Here is a 15,609-nt window from a genome sequence, read left to right on the forward strand (position 1 = left end):
TTTTTAAATTTTTGATAGCTTATAGGTTGTTTTGTCTGATATTAAGATCGTGACTCCTGTCTTCTTTTGTGATCCATTTACCTGGGAACTCGTTTTTCATCCTTTAACTTTGAGTTTGTGTGTGTCCCTTGTGGTGAGATGAGTTTCCTGGAAGCAGCATATAATTGGGTCATGGTTTCTTATCCAGTTTGACATTCTGTGTCTTTTCAGTGGTGCATTTAGTCCATTCACATTTAGACTGATTATTGAAATGTGATTGTTTATCCCTGTAATGAGGTTCTTATAAAGTTTTTTGTTTGTTTGCTTGTTTTCTTTTGGCTTTGGGGTTGATGTATGTGTGTGTTTTCAAGTTTGTTGTTACGATGTACTATCTGTTGATCCTGTGCTCTGCTGTTCTCTTGGGAAGTGTGTGGTCATTCCTTTTTTTTCTATCTCCTGTGCTTAATACCTTTTTAAGTGTCTCCTGTAGAGCTTGTCTGGAAGCTGCATAAACTCTTAGGGATTGAATGTCTGGGAAGGATTTTAATTCTCCATCACTGATGAAGCTGAGCTTGGCTTGGTAGGAAATCCTTGGTTGAAATTGTTTATCTTTGAGGACTTTGAATATTGGACCCCAGTCTTTTCTTGCTTATAATGTTTCTGCCAATAGGTCTGCTGCTATTCTGATTGGTTTTCTGCAGTAGGTAGTCTGACCTTTCTCTCTTGCTGACTTTAGGATTTTTTTCTTTTGTGCCTACTTTATGTAAGTGAATTACTAGTGTCTAGAGGTTGGTCTTCTCATTTGATGTCTTGTAGGGATTCTCTGTATCTCTTGTGTTTGGCTGGTCACATCTCCAGTGAGATGGGGAACGTTTTCTTGCATTACCTCCTGGAATACTTGCTCCAAGGTGCTCTCCATTTCCCTTTCTTCTTCTGAGATACCAATCAGACGTAGGTTCAGCCTCTTGTTAGAATTGCACATCTCTTGTAGATTTTGTTTTTTCTTTCTGAGTTTTCTTTCTATGTTTTCTACAGATCAGGTTAATCCCATGTTCTGGTCTTCAAGTTCTGAGATTCTTTCTTCTGCAAGATTAATTCTGCTTTCCATGCTTGTCATCTTGTTATTTATTTCCTGGATGAAATTTTTTATTGCCAAAATGTCTGTTACAAGTTCTTTCAGTGTTGCATCTTGTCCTTGCTGCCAGTGTCTGGCCAGGCACTGCAGTGGTGAGGCAAAGCCTGGAGCCGGCAGTGTCTCCTGCTACAGTGGTAAGGCAGAGCCTGGAGCCTTTTGTCCTTTTTAAAAAAAAATGGCACTTGGCTTCTGCGATCTGGGAAGTGCTAGGGATCAAGCAGAGCAGCTACAGCACTAGCTGCTTTACCAGGAGGACACTGGCCACTTGCTCATGAGCCCCCACTTAGTCAATCTCTTCTAGCATTTTCTTCCCAGGAAGGGTTTTGATTTTTTTTTTTTTTTTTAATGGTGCTTGGCTTCTGTGTCCCAGGAATCACTAGGGTCCAAGCTGAACAGCTGCAGCACCAGTTGCTGCACCAGGAGAGCCCTGGCTACTAGCTCCCTAGCCCTCACTCATTCAGTCACACATGCCCCTACTCATTCACCAGCATGAACACAAAATTTTCCATACACTCACTCACTCACACTGGGACTCGCATAGTCTGACTGGCTCAGCCACCATCTTCGTGACACTCGGTCCAATTCTTTTACCATTTGCTCAGAGCTTCTTCACTTCTCTGGGGTGCTGGGAACTGTCTCATCTTCTTATTTGAGTTCTGGGACATTGCTGGTAATAATCTCAGTGCTATATATTTGGTTTTGGTTTTCTGGGTGGTGTGAGGGGAAAAGAAGCCTGCTTGTTTCTCTGCTACCATTTTGAAACCCAAAGTCTAAGTGTGTTTTTGAGCTTGGCCTAGTTTTAATAGTTAGCCCATTCACAGTAAAGATCTTTGGTTACAAGTCCAATGCTGGGCAGAATGGGCATCCATCTGTGAGGCAGCAGCCCAGGCATTCCTCTGATGCTAGAGGGAGTAGGCAGTAATAGCCAGCATGAACTACACTCCCTCCTGGTTTCTGGAGACACCCTACCTTTTGTCTTAAGTATACAACTTGAAGCCCCAAGAACTCAGCAACTAGAGTTATTGTAGTATTTCTCAAGGCAATATCTGAACTGTACCCAAGACAAAAAAACTCTTGTCCTAAAAAATTCAGTCTTATTTGGGAGATAAAGTAATCTACATGAATCAATCAAGAATGTTAAATGGTGAGGTTCTGCTGGGAAAAGAATTTAGAGAAAGAAGGAATTTATATGGACAAACTGACAAAGAGGATTTCATGGAGGATTCAAACATTAGTTGGCCTTAAAGGATGAGCAGGATTCAAAAAGAAAAATAGGAAAGTACTTAAACAGAAAAGTAAAGAGCTAAAGCTATAAAAAGCTATGAATAGGTCAAAACAGGAAGAATTTAGTTAAGAAAAAAATTTTAGAATTATGTTATATTGTATTCACTCTTCAAAAAAACCAACAAACAGCAAAGGTTCAGACTCAGGAGATATGAATAAAATATAAATAAATAGTAAATAATAAGTGTGGTTTTATATAAGAAGAGATTCTTACTATTAACATGTTAGGGCATGGGTTCAATTCTACCCAGTGCTTTTTTTGAGTCAGGATCTCACCACAGTTCAAGCAATTCTCTCCTCAGCCTCTTGAGTAGCTGGGACTACAGGTATGTGACATTGCTCCCAGTTTATTTTATTTCATTTCATTTTATGGAGACAGGGTCTCACTATGATGCCCAGGCTGGTCTTGAGCTCCGGGGCTCAAGCAATCCTCCTGGGCGCGGTGGCTTTATGCCTATAATCCCAGCACTTTGAAAGGCTGAGGTGTGACGATTGCCTTAGCCCAGAGGTTCAAGACCTTGTCTCTACAGTAAGTTAAAAAATTACCCAGGCATGGTGTGTGCATGTAGTTCTAGCTACTTGGAAGGCTGAGATGGAAAGATTGCCTGAGCTTAGCAGATCAAGACCACAGTAGCTGTGAGCATGCCACTGCACTCCAGCCTGGGCAACAGGTGAGACTTCAACTAAAAACAAAAAATCTTCTCAGCAAGAATTGGTCAGGTTTATAATAAAGGACACTGAAAGGACTAATTGTTAGTTACTCTGCTCATATAATAGTCTATTTAACATAATCTATAACCTCAATACAGGTAAACATATTTAAATATAATAAACTATACTTTCTATCTCTATATGTGTTATCTTATCTCAGGTCCTTGAAATTTGTGTAAAACTGTCTAAGGAAAGAAAAAAAATGGCATTTAATTTCGGAAACTTACTAGATTATTACTCACAGAATACATGTTCTATGTAAGAGTTTAATTTGTGCTCTACTAATTGATCGCTGAATCATATATATATTTCAAGCTAGAAATAGGATAAACTCTTACTTTGTGAACCTAAAGAGTCTCTATAATTGGTAGTCTAGAACACTGGAAATTGATAACCAGGTATTAGTCCCTATTGTGACTGAAAAAATATATATTCTAAAAAATTTATTCTAGTTTTAATTTTTTTAATAAATCATATATTTCAGATCCTCAAAATAAATACATAAACACATGACCACTGCTATTTGGGAGAGATTTTGCTTAAGGAATGTGTATAATTCTTCCTCTAATGAAATACCATAATTTGAGATGCATTTGCTACACGGTTTTTGAATGTCAAATCTTACTTGGCATGTAATGAGCTCTGAGCACTAAATATCAGTTTACCATTCCCAAAGAATGATACAATTATTTAATTTTTAGTTAGAAAATGTATACAACTACTTCATATAGAGGAATTCCTAAAATCCGTAGCAAAATTTTTAATAGGTTCATAGTCAAAAATAAAAGAAATTTTAGCAAATAGAAATTAACTTACTATTAAATACATACTACGCATGTATGTATATATGTACATACATATATATGTACATACACATTATAATATGTACACATGTATATAATTTTATATATTTATATAAATATATGATTTACATATATATAATGTGCATATATAGCAAGTATAATATATGTATAATATGAAAACAAACACACACCTTGGAAACAACCAAGATTTCCTTTAATAAAGGACCCATTAATTGTGCTGTACCACCCTTGGTCAATAAAATTTATTGTTAAAAAGAATGAGATTGGTCTATATGCAGATATAAAAATACCCTCCAAGATATATTGTTACATTAAAAAAACAAAGTACAGTACATTGCATAATGATACCACCTGTATACAGTTTTTAAAGTGTATATATGTACACTCATGGTATTTCTTCAGTTCTAAGATTCACACTTTAAGAAGGTTCAACTGGCAGCATTTTTTCTTAGTATTTTTTTCTATAAGCAATTATATAAAATGCCTAATTTGCACTTATATAAAACTGCATACAATTGCAATCAGTAATAGTTTAGATTTGATAAAACACATTATGAGCTTTCCAGGGAGAACAGTATACAATAAGTTATTAACAATGATCACTTTGAGTGAAAGAAACTGGAGGAGGGACATAAAGAATTTTTACTTTTCAATTTTCTCTCTACATGGCTCTTTTAAAAAGGTGTACATTTAACATGTGTTATATATGTGTACATCATATACAACAACACAGTAATAACTACAATGTGTTACTATTTTTTCTCTGTATATCCCAGGACTTAAAATGTAGGCCCTAAAATTCCCTAAGAATTTATTCCAAGCATTCACTCTCTGCTGGCCCAAAGAACACAGACTGAATACCAAATCAGCACATGCTCACCTTCTCCCAGCTCTCTCCTCCACACACAACTTGCTGTCACATGCAATCATTTTCAATCCCCATGACCCATTCCCAAGTTCAACTTTGGGGGTTCAGTTAACTTCCACAGCCATCTCTGGTCATTTTCAAGAGCAATCTGATGTTAGACTCCTCCATATCTAGGAATACTGCAATAAGGGGGCAAGTTGCATACCCTGTGTGCTGTGTGCACCAATTCAACCGCACCCCTTTCTCTCTCACCCATTTCTGTGACCATCGCTGAGTTCATTCATGATTGCTAAGGTCATTGTGGCTACATAAAAGACCAGGAAGCCCCTTCAAAGCAGAATGCACAAATTGGAATGACAGACTCTTAAATACAACACAGGGTAGTCTGTGTCAATAAAAGGAGAATTCACAAAGAGTTAAGGGAGCCTGGCAGGCAGATTTAAAAAAAAGAAGAAGAAGAAACATGACAGAGAAGTCTAAGAAGAGCTGTCAAGAGAGGATAGAGTGGGGGAGCATTCTAGGCAGAAGGTGGGCATAACCGAGTGGATGCAAAAGTAGAAAAGCAGAAAAGGGCATCGTTAGCTTGAGAAAGTGGTAAATTTAGTAACGAGATTTTAGGGCTGTGGGGGAGTGTGATGAATAGAGGAGCAGGAAACAAGCCTGAAAGGATAGGCATTTTGTCCGTCTAGACGTTGGAATTCTTAAAATGGGGAGTGAAGTCACTCCCATGTCCAGTGAAGAGACTGGGCTTGACAGAGGGCAGTGAGTGACTCAGCTGGGGTTTAGAAGCAGGATGCTAACCGTGCGCATCTAATAAAGGTAAGGGACTAAATTTTTCCTTCCAAAGGAGGGAAATTGGGCCGGAAGCCCCGCGGAAGGAGGGCGCCAGGCCGCGTAGAGGCAGCCTTCGGGACAGGAGGCGGCCGAGACCGCCGCTCCTAGCGCGCCCCGACAGCACACTCACCCACCTATGCCCCGACTCCCGCTGCTGCCTGTGACTCAGCCCACCCAGGTCAAGCTCCCGGGGGAGCTGCTCCCGGCCTCCGCGGCCACCGAGCCAGGCTGGCCGTTGGGAGTCCGAGGCAGGTTCTCTCCGGGGCGCCCCTCGCGGGCCCCTTAGGGCGCTTGCTTCCTGGCGGGTGCCGGGCTGCGGGGCGCCGTCACCCCCTGGGCTATCCAATAACCAACTCACCCGAGCCGGTCGCGGGAGCTCAAGGTTGTAATCCCAGCGCCGTGGGATGCTAAGGCGGGAGGATCGCTTGAGCCCAGGAGTTCGAGACCAGCCTGAGCAGCATAGTGAGACACCATCTCTGATAAATAAAAATTAAACTTTTTTATTAAAAAAAAAATTCATCTACCAACCCCGAGGACTGAAACTTTGCTTAAGGGACCCTGAACAAGGTAGGGCGGCTTCCTAGAGATGGAAATTGGGGGCAGGTGGAAGTGCAGTGCTAGGGATTTGGGAGGATTCCAGTTTATACTTTGAGGAGATTGACGTGTAAATGCATAAATACACAAAATAATGTTTTCTGACTTTTAGTTTCTAAAGTTATTTTAGTGATTCGTTTGAAAACATAAAGCATTCCTGGTGAGTTGGATTGCTCAGAAACCTATGGCTGGTGGCTGAATAAAAGGAAAAAGAAAACACTTCTCCCAAAGTCCAACTCCTCCCCTTTCCAGTACATTCATGCCTTTGCTGTAACTCGCTGACGTGGTGTGAGCAGTCCATCTTAGTCAGGTGTGTCAACTAAAGAGAAAAAAATCAGACTTAAAAAAAATGAAGTCACTTGCATTCAGAAGTCTTACCTGAGGATTGCAACCCGGGAGAGACTTTGAGAGGTTTCTTTTACACTGCTCCACAGTAGTTTTCAGCCTATAGTTTATGTTCAGATGGTGGCAGCTCTGCATATATTCAGGAGTTACAGCAAATGTGCTCAGAAAGTATGTTAAATGTGTGCAGAAGTTTCATTAAGGCGAAGTCTCATCAAGGTTTAATAGAAAGTAAACACCACACAGCACAGGTATAAGGCACTAAGTGTCCAAGACCCTGAGAATTAAGTGTCCCTAAAAATGCAATGAGGTAACATATATAAAAACACTTAGCACAGTAGTACATGGGAATGGCTTAATCAATGTTAGCTATTATCAGTAGTAGTTTAGTATTAGTGAATGTAGTGAAGAAAAGTACTGAGACTTGTCAACTGTGAACCTGTGTTAGTATCAGGGACTGTGCTACCCAACACATAACTAATTAGTTGGATAACCCTCAGAGTGTGAAACTGTTCTATTCCTGGATGTCCTTATTTGTAATGAGAAATAGGGAAGTTAAGATAACTTTCAAATTCCCTTCCAGTTCCAAGCATTTCTAACTTTATGAATTTGATTTCAAGCCTCACCGACTGACAGATGACATATTGGCAGAAATAAAAATGTCAAAACCACCAACTGAAATGTCTAGATATTGTAGGGAATATGCATTTGAGGTGCACAGATTATCAATATTTATTATAATTTTCTGAACAGGATTATCAGTTTGTGGCTGTAACTGCACATTTATAACTTTTTTAGTTGTCCATTCTATTTGAAAAAACAAAAACAAACCCTGCCAATGCAGAAACCCAGAACACCTAACAATAAGAACCTATGCAACTAATAGAATGTCTATTAAGGAAAATAAATGTAATTGTAAAAGTATTTTCAAAATACTCTCAGTAGATTTCCTAATCTTAGTTATTACCAACAAAAAATAAAACAACATATGTGTGCATTTTGTAATGAGTTGAATTGTATCTCCTCCAAAATATGTTGAAGTCTTCACTCCCAGTGCCTGTGAATTTGGCCTTATTGGGGAAAAGGGTCTTTGCAGATGTAATTAAGTTAAAAACCTCGAGGTGAGCTCATCTTGATCTAGAGTGGGCTCTAAATCTATGACTGATACCCTTATAAAAGAAAGAGGAGAGAGAATACAGACACTGAGACTGGGGGAAGACCATGTAAACACAGAGGCAAAGATTAAAGTTACACTGCCGCAAACCCAAGAACTCCAGGAGCCACCAAAAGCTAGAAGAGTTCCCCTCTAAAGACTTTGAAGGAGCACGGCCCAGCTAACACCTTGATTTCACACTTCTTGCCTCCAAAATTGAGAGTAAGTTTCAGTTGCTTTAAGTCACCAAGTCTGTGGTAATTTGTTACATAAGTCCTAGGAAAATTAATACACCCCTTCTACCAAAAAAGGAAAATTTGAAAGTTGTCAGAATCAAAATGAAGCCACTGGGGGTGGAGGGTCTGACAAGCTGGAACATTTGACTGCAAAATTACAGCCTTGCACAAAGGCCATCACAACCTATAGAAAAACATACTTCTACAAGGATATTTGCCCAGCAACTACCTGTCTATCCTTAGACTGGTGTCACTCTTGTTGATCATTGTAGCCAAGGATAATTAGTGCAAAACAATTATATAATCCCCTCATTTTTCATTTATTAATAAAAACCTTTGTTTTCCTTCATCTCCCTGAACATGCACGGTTTACTATGGCACACGTATTTTCATCGTAATGCCCTACTTACAAATAAACATCTTTTTCTTTTGAACTCTGGTTCATTCATTTTTTTACTTATGTATAGTATTCCCCTCTGAAAATAACACAATCTGTTTTCCTACTGTTGAACATTTAGACTGTATCACTTGTTTTTCTTCTGCTAGTCAAATCATGCTTCTTATATGGTCTCACAGAATGCAGACACAGTAATCCCCTAGGTTATATACTCTTTGTTATAGTCTCTCTCTGTTATTCAGGTTGACACAATACTTCTAAACTCTTTGAAATTTGTGTCTTCTCAAATAGGAACTATTTTTTTAACCTTGTAATCAGAAGAAATTTATTTCTTACAGCTCTGGAGGCTGGGATGTCCAAGATCAAGGTACCAGCAGACTCAGTGTCTGTTGAGGTACTGCCTCCTGGTTCATAGATGGTGTCCTAGGAGGAGAGAACAAGTTCCTTTGGGTCTCTTTTATAAGGGCACTACTTCACTTGCAGCCCTCATGACCTAACCACCTCTTAAAGGCTCTACCTCCTGATAAAATCACCTTGGGGATTAGGATTTCAACATACAAATTTCTGGGGGATTGAGGGACACAAACATTACCTGTACGATATCCACATGTATACCTAATCCTGAATTGTACCCCACATCTTTAAACTAAAATAAAATATATAAAAGAAAAAATAAATTAAATTAAAAAAAGAAAGATAAGAAATGTAATATTGTTTTTCTTCACATTCCTCCCCTCTTTTTTTTTTTAATTTATTTTTGAGTCAGGGTCTCACTCTGTCACCCAGGCTGGCATGCAAAGGCACAATCATTGGCAGCCTCAAACTAATAGGGAGCATTTCTAAACTATTCCTTTCACACTATCGCTGTCTCCTCTTTTTTTCTATATGTGGTGCTTACTATCTTTTAGTTTTTAAAAAGCGTGTTATAAAATAAGAGATACAGAGAGTTAAGAATAATACAACTATTCATTTGTTCAACAGCCATCTTAAGTTATGAAATACTGTCAACACTGCTAAATCCTCAGTATATGCCTCCCCTGTCTTTTCCTCCATTGCCTCTTAAACTGGAGGCAATCATGTTCCTGAATGTGGAGGTGTTTATTCCCAGACACTTCCTGATACCATTACTGGATGTGTGTTTAGCCCTAGGCAATATGTCATATCATTCTGCATATTTTAAAACTTTGCAAAAATGGTATTGTATTATATGTATTCTTCAACTTGTAATTATTTCATATCTATTTTTAAGATTTATTCATGTTTAAATACATAACTCTGGTTCATTCATTTTTCACTTACATATAGTATTCCACTCTGAAAATAATACAATCTGTTTTCCTACTGTTGAACATTTAGATTTTATCACTTGTTTTTCTTTTTCTTTTCAAATCATGCTTCTTATATGGTCTCACAGAATGCAGACACAGTAATTTCCTAGCTTATATACTTAGTAGTGAATCCTAGAATGAACTGTCTTCAACTTTACTGGATACTGTCAAATTATTTTTCAAAGTGTTTCTAATCTCTTAAATTTTCATGAGCAAATGTCTATGAATTTTAGTTGCTCCACGTCCACACCAACACTTGATATTGAGATTTTTAATTTTTTGATTTCTACCTGAAGGACATAAAATACACCTCATTTTTATATTAAATTGCATTTCCCTGTTTACCAGAAAATGGGAGCCATTTTTCATATGCCTGTTTGCTATTTGTGTTCCCTCTTTTGTAGACTGCCTATTCTTCTCTTTTGCCACTTTTTCTATTGAGTTATATTTTTCTCATTGATTTGTAATGATTTTTTACATATTCTGGATACTGAGCCTTTGTTAGCTATGTATATTGTATGTACCTTCCCTCAGTCTGTAGGTTTGTGTTTGTTTGTTTATACCTTTTAGGGTGTGCTTTAGCTTTCTCTTAATTTTGTATTTTATATATTATTTTAAAATTTCTACCATGAATCCATAAGGGCACTTTCTAGGATGTTATTCTTTAAATGTTTAAGTTTTGCCTTTTCATTTATGTTTTTAATCCTCTTGGACTTCTGTTTTCCTTTATGGTATGAAAATGATATCTACTTTTTTTGGTCATATAGATGACCAATTATCCTAGCACCATTCAATGAAAAACTCATTTTACTCCAAATTTCAGTCATGAAATAGCAACAAACTTACCATTTAAAAAAATTCACTTTTTCCCTTACTGATCTTCAGTACTAGATCTGACATATATATATATATAAATTGTCTATTAATGAACAACAAATTACTCTAAAACTTAACAGCTGAAAACAATAAGCATTTATTATCTCATAACTTCTGTGTACTTAAGAATGTAGAAATGGTATAATGAGGTAGTTCTGGATCAGGGTCTCTCACAAGGCTGAGATCAAGGGATCAACCAAAGCAGCGGTCCTCTCAAAGCTCTCTCTGCTGGTAGATAACCCACTTCCAGGTTCACTGCATAGCTGTTGGCAGGCTTCAGGTTCTCACTGGCCATTGTCTAGAGACATAGGTTCCTTGCCATATGAGTCTCTTCATAGTGTTGTTCACAACATGGCTACTTGATTACCTTTTGAGAGGTCAGAGAAAAAGAAAGTGAGAGAGAGCTCCAAAGACATGAATTCCAGCCTTTTTTATAATCTAATTTCAGAAGCGCCATCTCATCACTTCTGTTATATTCTTTTTGTTAGATGTGAGCCACTAAGTCCAGCCTATATTCAAGGGGAAGGAGGTACACATGACTACAAATATCAGGAGATGGGGATTGTTAGGGACATCTTAAAGCTGTCTACCACAGTTTCCATTTGTTGGTCTATACTATACTGTCTTAATTACTGCATCTTTATACTAAGTCATGTTATCTGGTACAGAATGTTCCAGATTATTTTTCAGTATGTTTTGCCTATTTGGGTACCTAAAAATAGAATCTAGAATCAGCTTATTCCATTTAATGAAAAGCCCTATCAGGATTTTTATTGTAATTAATGGATTGATTTGTAAACAAACTGATATTTTATCATGTGTCTTCCTGTTCATTTACATGCTTTACCTCTCACATATTCTGGGAAGCTCACCAGAACGGTTAACTAAACAAAGACAGTTTGGGTGTCTTTTCAATAATGCAGTGGTAATGCACAGTGTATGAAGAGTTTATGTATTGCTTCACCTTGTGAGTTTCATAGTTTTAAGGTCTAGCACCACGTTGAAACTCTGTAGTTCTAGTACACTAAATTTTTATGAAATTCCTGCAATAAGTTAGTACCAGACGTGCAGAAAATTTCTGTTAAAAATCTTATTCTGCCCATCTTTTTAAAGTGGATCTCTATGGTTCCATTTGCCCAGCAACCTTCCCCTCTTATAAGAGCAACATCCCTCTTCTTTTGGGGAACTGCTTCTCCCCCAGCTCTAACCAGGTGGTTCTAACCCAACCTACCAATCACAATGCTCTAATCACAGGAGTAAGCACAGGTCTAGGCTGGGGCAATCATAGCTCCTTCCTGGATTTCATCAAATTGGAATTTGATGAGATCATTCCTCTCCTTGTGAGAGGCTGAGAACTGCCAGATTTCTAGACTGGTGGGGCTAGTGTGTGTGACAAAATGAAGCTGAGATGCAGCAAGAAGCTGAGATGAGAGAGGGAGACGTCTTGGTGGTGGCCAGGTGGCTGGTGCTATATACATTCCTACCCTACCTCATTTCGGTAAGGTGAGCCAATAAACTCCCATTTTGCCCCACCCCTTGGAAACCAGATCTTGACATCTATTTTCTTGCAAATTCACACAGGCCCTCGTAGTCCCTTAGAAACATTCTGTCACATTTCATTCCTCACTTATTAATTTATTCACTTGTTAACTAAATTATGTTTACACCAATCATTCCCATCTATTCTTTCAACAACAGAAAGTATTTATTGAGCACTTACTATGAGCCAGCATTAGACTCACAGTGATGACTAAGCCTTCCAGTGAACACAATTAAAATATATGCCTTAACAAAATTAATGTAAAAAGCACTACTAACAAGTTACGGACATTTGGATCATAAGTAGTCAAACCACAACTTAAATCTCATTTAATTTTCACCAAGTCCTGTCAGGAAGGTCAGTAATTATTCCAAGTTTCTAGAACGAATATACAGTTGAACCAAAATTTACTGAATAGTTGTTTTAATTACCCTGTGTTTTTCAAACTTAGAAAATAGACTGAAGACTTACCATTTAAAAGAATAACGTCCAATTCTCACTTTCCACCAGATTCCAATTTTCTACTAAGTTGCAGCCCTGAAGTATGGGTGGTTACCGAACTTTAATAGTTCGGCAGAAACAAAATTGTCATTAAATAACAGAGAAACCGCTTTCCCAAGCCTGCATTTTTCTTTTTTTTTTTTTTTAAAGAGCTTGCTTCCATTGTGCGCAAGGCACCTTGGGAGTTGTAGTCCTCTGCTGGAGGCATTAACTCATTGGGACCCAATCAACAGAGAGTCAACTTGCTCTCCGCGTAACGATTGGCTAAAAGTCAGCAACCGCCCGCCCCGCAGCGCCGTCACGATTGGTTGGAAATCAGCAGCCGCCCTGTCCGGGGCGCCATCGCGCCCTGTCTAGTCAAGGCGGCTCAAGGGCCGGGCGGAGTCTGGTGTCTGCTGTGTTCCCCGGCCCTGTAGTCCGTGATACAGCAGTGAGACCATGGCAGAACCGCAGCCTGCGTCCGGCGGCCTCACTGACGAGGTGGCCCTCAGTTGTTGTTCCGACGCGGACCCCAGCACCAAGGTGGGCACAGAACCTCATTCTCCCGAGTCGGAGCCCTGACTCCCCGGGCTGGACTGGATTCGAACCTCGGCCCTGGGGCCTTGGGCGGACGGGAGTGCTTATGGTGTCCGATGAGGGGCATCTGTGGGGGCTGCTAGAATGGAGGGATTCATTTATTCAGCTTGTTTCAAAGACTGCGACCCTGTTTGAATGAACTTTTTTATTTTGAGACGGGATCTGGAGGCCAGGCCCACCCAGGGGCAGGTTGCATGTCTACGGGTGCGCGTGTGCCCCAGGTCAGTCGCCAAGGCCCATGGGAAGAGCAGTTTCAGAACTCCCAGTGTTAGATTCAAAGGTCCCTGTCCGTGACAGTCCCGCCCCCAGCCTCGATCACTTTTCGTTACCGCCCTGACTCCAGGTTTAACTCCACCAAGCAACTTTGATTGCTCTTAAGTTTAACCGCGCCCGGAACTTCGCTTTTGCATGGGTTTTGCTGTTGCTCAGGACCGCACTTCCTGCCCTCCTTGGTCGGCCCTAGGAGAGATTACAGAATCATGTAGCTTAGATCTTTTCTGACCCTTGCGTTTTACGGTAATGACCCAGTAAGAAAAATATGACTTGTTGCATAGGAAGGCGTTCACTTACTGAGCATGTCTGCCCTAAGAGTCAGTATAACTCACTCAGGTGTGGTGCCTCCGTTGCGTTGTCAAGATGAGACACAACAGCCACTGGGCAAGTTTATTCCACTGAAGTCATCAGTGTCAGTAAACACCTTTGTATTTATTCATTTGACTGCATTTGTAAATTCCTTGAAGATTGAAGATGGGTGGTGGATGAGTTTGGTCCCTGCTTGTTCTTTACCTTCTGGGCAAAGAGACACCCCTGGCTGCTAAAAACTTTTCACTAGCACCTGGTACTTAGATTAGGAAATATGTTCTTCATTGCAGAATTAAAGGAGAAGAGAAAAAAATTCCTCTGAAACTTATCTCACTTGCATACTCCTTAATATTAATATTTGGTTATTTCATATAATATAAATTGAGTCATTCAGTGTAAATTAATTTCCCAGAAAACTTAGGGTTTTCTGTAATGGACTATTCAAGAAAATAAAAAAAAACTCCAGGGAGATCTGTATAAAATATACTAAATAAGTGAGCTTGATCTTAAGTTACACTCCAGATTATCTAAATTTCTCTTGATTTGGAGTAGTCATTTTTTGAGATCAGTAATTTGTGGCCCTGAAAGTACCATGTGGAGACACTGGAATACATAATAGCTAGTATATATTGAGTGTGCCAGACCTTGGATTGGTGTTTTAAGTACATTACTTAACTTAATCCTATGAGGAAGGCTTAGTTATTATTTCCACTTTTACAAATGAAGAGATCCAGGCACAGAGGTATTAAGTGACCTGCCCAGGGTAGAGCCTGCGGTTCCAACCTCCACCCTCTTCTGCTTCTGGGGTGCTGACTCTAGCAGTAATTTTGAAATTTGTCATAAAGGAAAATTAAAAACCTCACAATGAATTAAATTAACTTTGATCCCTTGATATGTTTACACTATATGTAAAAAATATGGGCCAGTCGTAGTGGTTTATGCCTGTAATCCAGACACTTTGGGAGGCTGAGGCAGGAGGATCATTTGAGGCCAGCAGTTTGAGATCAGCCTGGGCAACATAGGGAGATCCTTATCTCTACACAATATATTAAAATAAAATTTTAAAAAATAATATGGTGCTGGAACATGGTAGCACATGCCTGTAATCCCAGCACTTTGAAAGGCAGAGGTGAGAGGATTACCTGAGCCCAGGGGTTTGAAACCAACTTGGGCAACTTGACAAAACCTCATTTCTACAATAAATCAAAATTAGCCAGGCGTGGTGGTGCATACCCTAGTTCCAGCTACTTGAAAGACTGAAGAAGAATTGCCTGAACCCAGCAGGTCAAGGCTATAGTAGCCATGACTGTACCACTGCACTTCAGCCTGGGTGACAGAGTGAGACTCTGACTCTAAATAAATAAATAAATGAGAATATGATAGTAAACAAGTAAATAAAGAAGACTATGGTAGGTACTTTGGGGAATACTGGAATAAACAAGATGATGTCCCCTCCCTTTGCCAAACATAGAACTGTTACAAATGATGGACCTGGGATCAATGTGCTATTGAAATTACAAAACACCCTGGGGATATAGAGGAGATAGAGGTTTTCAAAGATAGCATCAATGGTGTGGTGTATGGATAGGGTATTTGGAACCAGAAGACCCACATTTGAATTCCCAGTTCTGTCATTGGCTGCAATGATCTTGGCAGGGGACTTGGGTAAATTTGCAAAAGGAGCATAAAGATATCTCAGAGGCTGGGCTCAGTGGCTCAGCCTGTAATCCCACGGCTTTGGGAGGCTGAGGTGAGTGGATTGCCTGAGCCCGTGGGTTCGAGACCCGCCTGGGCAGCAAGACCTCATCTCTACAATAAATCAAAAAATCAGCCGGGCGTGGTAGCGCAT

The 15,609-nt window shown here is 39.5% G+C and overlaps 1 protein-coding gene and 1 long non-coding RNA gene across 5 annotated transcripts in view; one reads left to right on the top strand and one right to left on the bottom strand.

The window, feature by feature from the left end:
- Positions 1-10,642: 10,642 nt before the first annotated feature.
- On the bottom strand, positions 10,643-12,733 carry LOC110594603. Its single transcript, XR_002481338.1, has 2 exons — positions 12,573-12,733; positions 10,643-10,928 (listed from the first exon to the last, which is right to left on the bottom strand). It is a non-coding gene; the product is annotated as an uncharacterized LOC110594603 (long non-coding RNA).
- A 186-nt stretch (positions 12,734-12,919) lies between these two features.
- The window catches only part of GLO1 (glyoxalase I), a 21,663-nt gene continuing 18,973 nt past the window's right edge, over positions 12,920-15,609 (top strand). For 2 of the 4 annotated variants that reach the window (XM_021707218.1, XM_021707219.1), the window contains exon 1: positions 12,956-13,124. In XM_021707218.1, the coding sequence (XP_021562893.1) occupies positions 13,041-13,124 (84 nt within the window). In that variant the 5' untranslated portion in view covers positions 12,956-13,040. Of the gene's footprint in view, positions 13,125-15,609 lie in introns of all 4 variants that reach the window. The other 2 variants (XM_008074439.1, XM_021707220.1) reach the window with 2 other exon arrangements.

The sequence above is a fragment of the Carlito syrichta genome, unplaced genomic scaffold (assembly GCF_000164805.1).
Source record: "Carlito syrichta isolate Samal-C Ts95f unplaced genomic scaffold, Tarsius_syrichta-2.0.1 Scaffold316442, whole genome shotgun sequence".
Classification (NCBI taxonomy): Eukaryota; Metazoa; Chordata; class Mammalia; order Primates; family Tarsiidae; genus Carlito; species Carlito syrichta.